Source organism: Mobula hypostoma, chromosome 15 (assembly GCF_963921235.1).
Source record: "Mobula hypostoma chromosome 15, sMobHyp1.1, whole genome shotgun sequence".
NCBI classification, from domain to species: Eukaryota; Metazoa; Chordata; class Chondrichthyes; order Myliobatiformes; family Myliobatidae; genus Mobula; species Mobula hypostoma.
In genome coordinates this window covers 54209658-54222858 of record NC_086111.1, presented here as the reverse complement: position 1 = coordinate 54222858, position 13201 = coordinate 54209658, and the positions used below count along the sequence as shown (strand labels likewise).

The following is a 13201-nucleotide window of genomic DNA, read 5'->3' as shown; positions in this document are numbered from 1 at the left end:
AGTGGAGCTTTGAGGCTTTGACTCGAGAGGCTTCGACGAGAAGAGGCGGAGGACAAACTTGTTCCCAGTTAGTCTTTACAATGCCTCCTGAGACGGTGATGTGCCTCTCATGTGAGATGTGGCAGTCGTGGGGGAACTCCCCTCTCCCCCTGAGTCACATCTGCCAGAAGTGCATGCAGCTGGGCGATCTGGAAGACCATGTAAGGAATCTGGAGCAGCAGCTGAATGACCTTCGACTCGTAAGGAAGAGTGAGGCAGTCATAGATGAGAGCTGCAGGGAGGTAATCACACCTAGGCTGCCGGAAGCAGGTTGTTGGGAGACAGTCAGAGGGGGGAAAGCAAAGGTGAGTAGACAGGTAGTGCGGAGCACCCCTGTAGCCATTCTCCTAAATAATAAGTTAACCATCCTGGATACTGTTGGCGGGGATGACCGACCAGGTGTGAGCCACGGTGGCAGGGCCTCTGGCACTGAGTCTGACCCTGTGGTGCAGCAGGGTGGGACGGAGAAGAGGAGAGCTGTCGCCATTGGAGACTCTATAGTCAAGGGAGCAGACAGGAGATTTTGTGGACATGAGAAGGACACCCGCATGGTTTGTTGCCTCCCAGGTGCCAGGGTCCGGGATGTCTCTGACCGGGTGCACGAGATCCTGGTATGAGAGGAAAAGCAACCAGAAGTCATGATACATGTTGGGACCAACAACATAGGCAGGAAGAGGGATGAGGTCCTGAAGTGTGAGTTTTGGGAACTAGGCAGAAGGCTGAAGAACCTCAAGGGTGGCGTTCTCAGGATTGCTGCCAGCGCTACGTGACAGTGATGGTAAGAATTGGAGGAGATGGCAGTTGAATGTGTGGCTGAGGAGTTGGTGCAAGGGGCAGGGTTTTAGATTTTTGGATCATTGGGATCTCTTCTGGGGAAGGTTGGACCTGTACAGATTGGATGGGGTGCTCCTGAACTCGAGGGGGAGCAATATCCTTGCAGGTAAGTTTGCTAGCATGGTTTGGGAGGGTTTAAACTAATTTGCAAGGGGGATGGGACCCAGAAAGACGGAGCAGTGAAAGAAGTGCATGGAGTAAAGCCAGATCTAACATATACAGAGGCTTTGAGGAAAGAGAGGCAGAATAAAGGGTGTAAAGGTAGGAAGGTAGAAGGACTAAAGTGCATGTACTTCAACGCAAGAAGCATCAGGAACACAGGTGATGAACTGAGAGCTTGGATACATACATGGAATTATAATGTAGTGGCCATTACAGAGACTTGGCTGGCACCAGGGCAGGAATGGATTCTCAATATTCCTGGATTTCAGTGGTTTAAAAGGGATAGAGAAGGGGGAAAAGGGGAGGAGGGGTGGCATTACTGGTCAGGGATACTATTACAGCTACAGAAAGGGTGGGTAATGTAGCAGGATCCTCTTTAGAGTCAGTATGGGTGGAAGTCAGGAACAGGAAGGGAGCAGTTACTCTATTGGGAGTATTCTATAGGCCCCCTGGTAGCAGCAGAGTGACTGAGGAGCAGATTGGGAGGCAGATTCTGGAAAGGTGCAAAAATAACAGGGTTGTTATCATGGGTGACTTTAACTTCTCTAATATTGATTGGCACCTGATTAGTTCCAAGGGTTTGGACGGGGCAGAGTTTGTTAAGTGTGTCCAGGATGGATTCCTGTCACAGTATGTTGACAGGCCGACTAGGGGGAATGCCATACTAGATCTAGTATTAGGTAATGAACCAGGTCAGGTCACTGATCTCTCAGTGGGTGAGCATCTGGGGGAAAGTGACCACCGCTCCCTGGCCTTCAGCATTATCATGGAACAGGATAGAATCAGAGAGGACAGGAAAATTTTTAATTGGGGAAGGGCAAATAATGAGGCTATAAGGCTAGAACTTGTGGGTGTGAATTGGGATGATGTTTTTGCAGGGAAATGTACTATGGACAGGTGGTCGATGTTTAGAGATCTCTTGCAGGATGTTAGGGATAAATTTGTCCCGGTGAGGAAGATAAAGAATGGTAGGGTGAAGGAACCATGGGTGACAAGTGAGGTGGAAAATCTTGTCAGGTGGAAGAAGGCAGCATACATGAGGTTTAGGAAGCAAGGATCAGATGGGTCTATTGAGGAATATAGGATAGCAAGAAAGGAGCTTAAGAAGGGGCTGAGAAGAGCAAGAAGGGGGCATGAGAAGGCTTTGGTGAGTAGGGTAAAGGAAAACCCCAAGGCATTCTTCAATTGCTTGGAGGCTGTGGAAGTGAGCGAAGTCTTCAATGAATACTTCACTTCGGTATTCACCAATGAGAGGGAACTTGATGACGGTGAGGACAATATGAGTGAGGTTGATGTTCTGGAGCATGTTGATATTAAGGGAGAGGAGGTGTTGGAGTTATTAAAATACATTAGGACAAAGTCTCCGGGGCCTGATGGAATATTCCCCAGGCTGCTCCACAAGGCGAGGGAAGAGATTGCTGAGCCTCTGGCTAGAAGCTTTATGTCCTTGTTGTCTACGGGAATGGTACCGGAGGATTGGATGGAGGCAAATGTTGTCCCCCTGTTCAAAAAAGGTAGTAGGGATAGTCCGGGTAATTATAGACCAGTGAGCCTTACGTCTGTGGTGGGAAAGCTGTTGGAAAAATTCTTAGAGATAGGATCTATGGGCATTTAGAGAATCATGGTCTGGTCAGGGACAGTTAGCATGGCTTTGTGAAGGGCAGATCGTGTCTAACAAGCCTGATAGAGTTCTTTGAGGAGGTGACCTGGCATATAGATGAGGGTAGTGCAGTGGATGTGATCTATATGGATTTTAGTAAGGTATTTGACAAGGTTCCTCACGGTAGGCTTATTCAGAAAGTCAGAAGGCATGGGATCCAGGGAAGTTTGGCCAGGTGGATTCAGAATTGGCTTGCCTGCAGAAGGCAGAGGGTCGTGATGGAGGGAGTACATTTGTATTGGAGGATTGTGACTAGTGGTGTCCCACAAGGATCGGTCTGGGACCTCTACTTTTCGTGATTTTTATTAACGACCTGGATGTTGGGGTAGAAGAGTAGGTTGGCAAGTTTGCAGACGACACAAAGGTTGGTAGTGTTGTAGATAGTGTAGAGGATTGTCAAAGATTGCAGAGAGACATTGATAGGTTGCAGAAGTGGGCTGAGAAGTGGCAGATGGAGTTCAACCTGGAGAAGTGTGAGGTGGTACACTTTGGAAGGACAAACTCCAAGGCAGAGTACAAAGTAAATGGCAGGATACTTGGTAGTGTGGAGGAGCAGAGGGATCTGGGGGGTACATGTCCACAGATCCCTGAAAGTTGCCTCACGGCTAGATAAGGTAGTTCAGAAAGCTTATGGGGTGTTAGCTTTCATAAGTCGAGGGATAGAGTGTAAGAGTCATGAGGTAATGATGCAGCTCTATAAAACTCTGGTTAGGCCACACTTGGAGGACTGTGTCCAGTTCTGGTCGTCTCACTATAGGAAGGATGAGGAAGCATTGGAAAGGGTACAGAGGAAATTTACCAGGATGCTGCCTGGTTTAGAGACTATGGATTATGATCAGAGATTAAGGGAGCTTGGGCTTTACTCTTTGGAGAGAAAGAGGATGAGAGGAGACATGATAGAGGTGTACAAGATATTAAGAGGAATAGATAGAGTGGATAGCCAGCACCTCTTCCCCAGGGCACCACTGCTCAATACAAGAGGACATGGCTTTAAGGTAAGGGGTGGGAAGTTCAAGGGGGATATTAGAGGAAGGTTTTTTACTCAGAGAGTGGTTGGTGCATGGAATACACTGCCTGAGTCAGTGGTGGAGGCAGATACACTAGTGAAATTTAAGAGACTACTAGACAGGTATATGGAGGAATTTAAGGTTGGGGGGAGTTATGTGGGAGGCAGGGTTTGAGGATCGGCACAACATTGTGGGCTGAAAGGCCTGTACTGTGCTGAAATAAAACAAAAAATAGTTGCATTTTGTACTGAATGCTCATTTGTAAGTGTTGCTGAGGAAGTAGAGTGTTCTGCAATTGAGTGTGTGCATTCCAGACATGCTTTTAATGCAGAAATGTCCTTTGATTTTAATAGCGGACATATTGTTTTTTTGTGTTGTAGCATTACCTTGTACTGTATTGTGACCTTGCTTCATCCAGAAGACTCTAATAAATTCAGAGTTAACATAACCGAGTATACTAAAATCAGAGTTAACATAATAGATTTGCAGACAAGGTTACATACTACAGGAATAAAGTTAAAATAAGCCATGCACTGAAGAGGAGAATTTAGCCATTTATATGTTGCTGTGGCATTAGGCTTTTAGTACTTATCTGAGCACAAGATTAGGAGCCACATTATTCCAGGTCACAAGTCTATGAAAAAATTGGATAGGTTTGCTTGATTCAGTTAAAGATAGGAGTGTGCTTCTTGGCCCATGATATGAAGAACAAATTGGAGTTTGTATGATTGCTCCATATTTGAATGAAGTTTTGTTTTCAGTTGAATGAATCGCCATTAGCTTTTATGTCAGGCATGAAATAGTTGGGTGCTCAAAACATCAATTAGCCTATTCCCTCAAGCATCATATAATTCAATCAGGTGATTTTTCTATGTAGGTTTTAAATTCTACCTTTATTCTAAAAACGACCTCCGTCATTTTGTGTGACACTGTTGCCCTATTAAAATAGGTGGATTTGGAACAAATTAAATGGTTCTAAGCAAGGAATTCATGAACCTCTGTGGAACTTCAGAAGCAACAGAGCCATATTCCAGCAGCTGAGTGTTCAGAAAAAGCTTATCTTCCTTAACAGGGGTAAAGAGTGGATGTGGAGAGGATGTTTCCTATGGTGGGAGAGTCTAAGACCAGAGGACAGAGCCTCAGTATAGAGGGGCGTGTCCTTTTAGAACAGAGATGAGGGATTTCTTTAGCCAGAGAGTAGTGAGTCTGTGGAATTCATTGCCACAGACAGCTGTACAGATGAAGTCTGTATGTATATTTAAGGCAGAGGTTGATAGATTTGTGATTGGTCAGGGTATGAAGGGAATACAGGGAGAAGGTAGGAGATTGGGGCTGAGAGGAAGAATGGATCAGCCATGATGAAATAACAGAGCAGACTCAAGGGGCCAAATGGCCTAATTCTGCTCCTATATCTTATGGTCTAGAAGTATGGCATTAATCATCATTGGGAGTGGTTAACACAAACAGCATATAAATATTTAAGGAGAAAGCTGAAGGAAATGGAGGGTTACACAGCTAAATGTTGATGAGGAAAAAAACATGAGGAGGATTGAGTGGAACAAAAGCCCACTGTTGATGAAACCAAAGGCCTGTTCTGGGCTGTATATACTGGGTAATCCTATGTAATCTAACATTAGTGCCCAACATATCTTTTACTTTACCATGCCCATCAAACCAGGAAAGCAACATATATCACATATATACTAAGGACAAAATCAGTTGACATGGTAGACCTTCGTGATGGCACCCTGATGGATATGATCAAACATCTGCAGAATTGCTTTATCTAGACATGAACAGTGGTGGACAATGAAATAGCTAACTGGAAGAGGACCTAGTTCATGAGCGCCAAGGAGTTTTGTGATCGTGTTCAGCCAGCAATGCTTTCCCAGAGGCCCCTGGCATCATAGAAGCCTGTCTTGAACTAATTTTATTCATCCCACATGATATCAAGAAGCAGCTGAGAGCAATGAGAGTACTGGACCAGATAACATCCAGCTTAAGACTGGTTCCAAAACCACGATCTCGAGCTGTAAGTGCTCCAGTAGGTCCCTAAACTCGAGTGCAGTGACGTGCAGCATGTGGAGAGAAAAATACACAAGAAACACAGATCCTGTAGCTAGAAATTGTGTCTGGTATGCTTGTGCACAACATCGCTCATATTATCAAATACTCATGGAGACTCAACACATTTATTTATATACTTTATTTATTTACACACATTCATTTGTATTTTATTATTTATATGTAACAAAACCATTATCCTGACAATCCTAATGTAAAAAATTATTCAGGGGTGCCCTGTCCACAGGAAGTGATACATTTTGGGAGGTCAAATAAGAGTAGGATATACACAATGAATGTTTGGGACCAAAGGAGAAATGAGGACCGGTGAAATCTTGGTGTACAAATCTAGATATCCCCAACGGTGGCAGCACAGATAGTACTGTCACCTAGTGAAGGCTAGCATCTCGTATGCCTTCTTTATTTACTATAATTGTAAAGAAGGCGTAAAAGATGCAGGGCTTCATTAGCCATACATTGAATATAAGGGCAGAGAGGTGATGGTACAGCTTTTTAAAGTATTGGTAAGGACGTATCTGAAAAATAGTGTTGTTTTTGATCCCCACAGTATAGATACAATGTGATTTCTCTGGAGAAGGCACAGAGGTGACATATCAGGGTGTTGGTTAGTGTGAAATGTTGGTTGTGAGTCTTTGGCTTTATATATCCACTTTAGTTATTTCATTAATCTGAAGGCCATCATTACTAGAGTGCTAGAAGGTATTGTTGACAGTGCCATCTAGCGGCACCTATCCTCTAATAATCTCACCAACACCCAGTTGTACTTCACCTCTATAGTCCAGAACCACTTTACAGCTTTGGTTCACATATGAACCAAGAGTTAAATTTCAGATGTAAGATAAAAATAATTATCTCTGACATGAAAACAATGTTTGACTCAATATAGGATCAAGGAGCCCTGGTAAAACTAAAGTCAAGGACTTCAGCCATAACTTGCCCAAAGTAAGAGATTGTGGTTGTTCGTTCATCCCATCCCGGCATCAAGGCAGTTTTCAAGACGGTTTCCTAGGCACAGTCATCTCCAACATACTAATCCCTGATATTTCTTCCTGCATAACTGCTATGTGTAATATGCTCATTATCCCCATATGGTTTTTCTCCTTTGATTTCCTACATATCAAAGAAGCACAGTTTGGTAGGTTAATCGGCCACTGTAAATTGTCCCGAATGTGTAGGTGAGAACCTGTGTGGAGTTTTTTTGGGAAAGTGTGGAGAACAGGGAAAATTAGTGGGGGGATGGGATTGTGCAGTGAGCTGATTAGACCTGATGGGGTGAAATGGTTATATGTAAGTATCTGGAAAAAGAACAAGGGAATCAGGTGCATGAGAACGCTCTACTTGTAGATTCCCCTCCAAGTTGCACACTGTCTTGACTTGAAAATATATTGCCGTTCCTACAATGTCACTGGGTCTAAATCCTGGAGCTCACTTCTCAGCAACAAAGTGGGATTATTCAGAGGAGCTACTCTGCTTCAGGGTGGTGACTAACTACCATCTTCTCGGAGGCAGTAGGGGCTGGCCTTGACACTGACATCTTCAGTCCACGAATGAATATAAACCTACCAGTATCAGTAAACTCAAAATGCAGTCCACATACTCACAGGGGTGATTGTCGTTCAATCTCTAGAGGAGATTTCATTTTTTTAATGGCTAAAATTGGAGCTTCGCAGTAAATGTGCATTAAACCCATGGGATACAACACTATGTGCCCCTTCATTAGTGCTTCAGTGAGCAATGTCACACACCTGGAATGGAAAGGGAAACTGTTCAATGGGCCACAGAAGGTGAAAGAGTAATTTTCAGAATAAGGGTGTAGTCAAATGAGTTCACTTCATTGACCAAAATTTCAGCTGTTTTAGACCCAGGTCTAGACCACATAATCTCATAGCAGGTTAAGAAGCAGCAGAAGTGGAAACAATGCGTTGGAACTGTGACTCATTAACTGTGAAAATAAAATACTAGCCCTTTTAGAAAAATAAAAAAAAATAACTATATGCAATTTATATTTTTCCCTGCTTCAAGAGACTTCTTGAGTCCACAAGACAAAGAAAATATTTTTACAGCAGATCATTTCCCTCTGTGGTACAGAAAATCAGCAGAACAACTTCCAGGATCTTTTGTCTATTCAATTCCATTTAGTACAGGTTAGTGATTTTTGTCTCTGTAGAAGTAATTAAGCATGGAATTGATTCTATATTTTTAAATATATTTTATGTAGTTTACAATATGTGTTTATTTAAAATGTTTTCATCAAATTGCTCTAACCTTTCATTCAGTAAATTATTCCCTCTGTTGTGTAACTCATTCTATTCCTCCTCAGTTGCTAGCAATATTTATCTACCATTTTCTGCTTACTTTTGCTACATTTAGACACGTGCATTTCCACAGTGAGTTTATTTTGGTTTTAAAAGCTATTTATAAATAACACCGCTTCAGGCATGCGTCCGTAGGCAATTCTGTACTGCGGTGTCTTAAGTGGTTAAATGCCATTGTTATGCCACATACCCGACAACTTTCTACGATTGTATGTACAAACAGAAACTTCTGGCTATCTTCTTTCTCAACATTTTCTTTTTCTGATTATATCTGTGGGCCTGCACTGATGGAAGTCAATGTCCCATTCCATTCTCGTTTCGCGAAGGTTATATTCACAGAGGGCAAACTTGGAGTGTATGACAGAGGAGTGGTATGGCTTGTTTATTCACAAGTAAAAGAAAGCAGCTATAAATTGCCTATGTAGTTTGGTTCTTAACCTAAACCAGTAAGCAGTTGTTGAATATCTATCACCACTGCAGATGTTTTGATTGCAGAGTAAATCAAAGTTCAAAGTAAATTTATTATCAAAGTACATTTATGTCACCATATACAGCCCTGAGATTTATCTTCCTGTGGGCATTTGCAGCAAATACAAGAAACAAAATAGAATCCATGAATGACTGTCCCCAATAGGACAGACAACAAATTGTGCAAGACAAAAAAAAACCAAAATAATAATAATAAATAAATATCAAGAAAATGAGTTGTGGAGTCCTTGAAAGTGAGTCCATAGACTGTGGGAACAGTTCAGTGAAAGTGGGCAAGTGAAACTGAGGGACATTATCCCTTCTAATTCAAGAGCTTGATGGCGATGGGGTAAGAGCTGTTCCTGAACCTGTTTATGTAGGTCCTAAGGTTTCAGTGCCTCTTTCTCAATGGCAGCAATGAGAGGAGAGCATGGCCTGGATAGTGGAGGTCTCTGATGACGGATGCTGCTTTCTTGTGACTGCACTCCATGTGGATGTGCTCAGTGGTAGGGAGGGCTTTACCCCAATGGACCGGGCTGTATCCACTACTTTTCTGGGCTTTTCCATTCAAGGACATTGGTGTTTCCATACTAGGCTGTGATGCAGCCAGTTAATATACTCTCCACCACCACATGCATAGAACGTGCCAAAGTTTCAGATGACATGTTGATTCTTTGCAAGCTCATAAGGAAACAGAGGTGCTGCCATGCTTTTTCCATGATGGCACTTGCGTGCTGGAACCAGGACAGATCGTCTGAAATGATAACACCAAGGAATTTATGTTTGCTGACCCGCTCTACCTCTGATCCCCCGATGAGGACTGGCACATGGACCTCCAGTTTTCTCCTCCTGAAGCCGATAATCAACTCCACGGTCTTGCTGATGCTGTGTGAGAGATTGTTGTTTGTGGCACCACTCAGCCGGATTTCCAATCACCCTCCTGTATGCTGATTCGTTACTACCTTTGATTTGGCCAGCAACAGTGGTGTCATCAGCAAACTTAAAAATGGCACTGGAGCTGTGCTTGGCCACACAGTCATAAGTATAAAGCGAGTAGAGTAGGGGGGCTAAGCGCACAGGCTTGTGATGATGGAGATTGTGGAGGAGATGTTGATGCCAATCTGAACTGACTGGGGTCTGCAAGTGAGGAAATAGAGGATCCAATTGCACAAGGAGATTGAGGCCTAGGACTTGATGCTTATTGATTAGTTTTGAAGAGATGATAGTATTGAAAGCCAAGCTCTAGTCAATTAGGAACATCCTGATGTATGCATCTCCTCGCTTCAGATGTTCCAGGGTTGAGTGAAGAGCCAATGAAATGGCATCTGCTGCGGGCCAACTGTGACGGTGGGCAATTTGGAGTAGTCCATGTTACTTCTCAGGCAGGAGCTGATATGTTTCATCACCAATCTCATCAAATTGCTGGCTTGTGTCAATGTACCATTATCATCCAGCAATTCTTTACAATGATGCAGTTACAGAGAGAGAGCAAAACCTACATTCAGCCCTGCTCTTTAGAATTTTAAAAATGGCTGGGTCCTGTTGGACATCACCTGCTCCTTGAGTTTATTTCTCCCAGAAATGTGGAGCTCAACGAACTGACCCTCAGCACCTGAGAATCATACCCCAAAATGGAGCACCTTAAGACAAAAAATGTGCCACTTTTAGTATAGTAATAAGGCCCTGTCTCATGAATATGCACACAATTTCTGACAGTGAAAAGCTGGCAAAACCTTTTGAACTGTAATTAAACCTCTTCAATAAAAGCACGCAATGTTTTTGAATAGAATTAAATAATTAAAAACTGTACAAATTTAAAAGATAAAGTTTGAATTGAAGTAAAAACACTAAAATGTTACAGAATAATCAAAAGCATTAAAATAAGGTAAAATACTTCAATCAGTAATCCTATTCAAAAGAATCCAATCACCCTTCAGCCACCGGTTGGTCGTGGCACTCCCACGGCATCTAGCCTCTCTCCTCAGCATAACAATGCTCTCTCACTGGGCTGCATGCACTAACATCTGATCTCCATGCCCTGACTTTTGATCTTCATTCTCTGATGTCTGACCTCCAGCTTGCCCCAGAATTGCTTGAACGTAAGCAAAAAGGATGCTCTATCCTGAAACCCAAATGGCTGTTAACCAGCAGAATTGCTGCCTGATGGTCAACTCAGTTCTACCAAATTGATTTTGGTCAGACCCTATTTTCCAACTTCCCTGCATGCAAATTTCTGTGCTACACACACACACACACACACACACACAAACAGAGTTTAAATGAATTTAAAGACTTAATGGAGAATTTAGAATGTTACAGAACAGAATAAACTTTGTCCTTTTCCTTTGTATGTAAAGGAGTTAGATAATATTGTCATCAAATAGTGCTTGAATGGTGTGCTAAGTATGTGGAACATGTCTATTATTCAAACAATGATGTCTTATTTCTGGGAAGAGGGCAAAATGACAAAGAAATTTTTGTGAACTATCTTTTTTTGTGAAATATCTTTCTTTCCATAAGTAGTTATATGTGTATACACACACACACACACACACACACACACAGAGTCCTTGCATTCTGGCACTTATTACACAGAGAAAAATGCTTCATAGGAGAAAGAATATGGGATGGAACAGTATAGCACAGTAAAGGCCATTTGGCCCATAGTGTTGTGCTGACCTATAGATATCCCGTGGAGAGCATTCTGATAGGCTGCATCACTGGCTGGTATTGTGGGGGGGGCGCTACAGCTCAGGACCGAAAGAAGCTACAGAAAGTCGTAAAATTAGTCAGCTCCATCTTGAGTACTAGCCTCCGTAGTACCCAAGAAACCTTTCAGGAGCAGTGCCTCAGGAAGGTGACGTCCATTATTAAAGACCCCCATCACCCTCTTGTCATTGTTACTGTCAGGAGGGAGGTACAGAAGCCTGAAGGCACGCACTCACTGATTCAGGAACAGCTTCTTCCTCTCTGCCATCCAATTTCTAAATGGACATTGAACCCATGAACACTCCCTCCCTATATGTATAAAATTTTTGTTTTTGCACTATTTTTAATCTTTTCAATATACACAGATACTTATTATAATCGATTTATTTCCTTTCTATATTATCATGTAATGTATTGAACTGTTGCTGCTAAGTCAACAAATTTCACGACACATGCCAGTGATAATAAACCTGATTCTGATTTTAATTCTAATTCTGATTCTGACCTTTTTAACCAACTCCAAGATCAATCTACCTCACACCACCCCTGCAATACATTACACGCCCATACCACGCTCTGTGTAAAAAAAATACCACCTCTGACATAGAAACCATAGAAACTACAGCACAGAAACAGGCCTTTTGGCCCTTCTTGGCTGTGCCGAACCATGTTCTGCCTAGTCCCACTGACCTGCACACGGACCATATCCCTCCATACACCTCCCATCCATATATCTGTCCAATTTATTCTTAAATGTTAAAAAAGAACCCGAATTTACCACCTCATCTGGCAGCTCATTCCATACTCCCACCACTCTCTGTGTGAAGAAGCCCCCCCTAATGTTCCTTTTAAACTTTTCCCCCCTCACCCTTAACCCATGTTCTCTGGTTTTTTTTCTCCCCTTGCCTCAGTGGAAAAAGCCTGCTTGCATTCACTCTATCTATACCCATCATAATTTTATATACCTCTATCAAATCTCCCCTCATTCTTCTACGCTCCAGGGAGTCCTAACCTATTCAACCTTTCTCTATAACTGAGTTTCTCAAGTCCCGGCAACATCCTTGTAAACCTTCTCTGCACTCTTTCAACCTTATTTATATCCTTCCTGTAATTTGGTGACCAAAACTGAACACAATACTCCAGATTCGGCCTCACCAATGCCTTATACAACCTCATCATAACATTCCAGCTCTTATACTCAATACTTTGATTAATAAAGGCCAATGTACCAAAAGCTCTCTTTACGACCCTATCTACCTGTGACGCCACTTTTAGGGAATTTTGTATCTGTATTCCCAGATCCCTCTGTTCCACTGCACTCCTCAGTGCCTTACCATTAACCCTGTATGTTCTTCCTTGGTTTGTCCTTCCAACATGCAATACCTCACATTTGTCTGTATTAAACTCCATCTGACATTTTTCAGCCCATTTTTCCAGCTGGTCCAAGTCCCTCTGCAAGCTCTGAAAACCTTCCTCACTGTCTACTACACCTCCAATCTTTGTATCATCAGCAAATTTGCTGATCCAATTTACCACATTATCATCCAGGTATCCCCTTATACTTTCTGCAAATCATCTTACAATGATGCCCCCTAATATTTTCCACTTCCACCCTGGAGAAAAGATGCTGCCTGTCCACGTCTGTCCATGCCTCTTATCATCATATACACCTTTATCAAGTCACTTCTCATCTTCCTTCTCCAAAGAGAAATAGAGTGAAGGGAGATGAGAAATGGCTTGATACAGGTGTATATGTACACCCGTAGTAGCATCACGCTAACCACTAACTGCTATGCCACTATGGGCCCCACAGTAGTGCAGCAATTGGCGTGGCGCTATTACAACTCAGGACATTCCGGGGTTCGGAGTTCAATTCCGGTGCCATTCTGTGAGGAGTCTCTCTGCATACTTCTCGTGGAATG

The 13201-nt window shown here is 42.8% G+C and overlaps 1 protein-coding gene across 8 annotated transcripts in view; it reads left to right on the top strand.

Moving 5' to 3' along the window:
- cacna2d3a (calcium channel, voltage-dependent, alpha 2/delta subunit 3a) overlaps positions 1-13201 on the top strand; it is an 892602-nt gene that overhangs the window by 693952 nt on the left and 185449 nt on the right. For all 8 annotated transcript variants that reach the window (XR_010020451.1, XM_063068081.1, XM_063068079.1 and 5 more), the window contains one exon: positions 7810-7931. Coding sequence is in view for 7 of the 8 variants with exons in the window: in XM_063068081.1 (XP_062924151.1) it covers positions 7810-7931 (122 nt within the window). In the remaining variant the exon portion in view is untranslated. The remainder of the gene's footprint in view (positions 1-7809; positions 7932-13201) is intronic.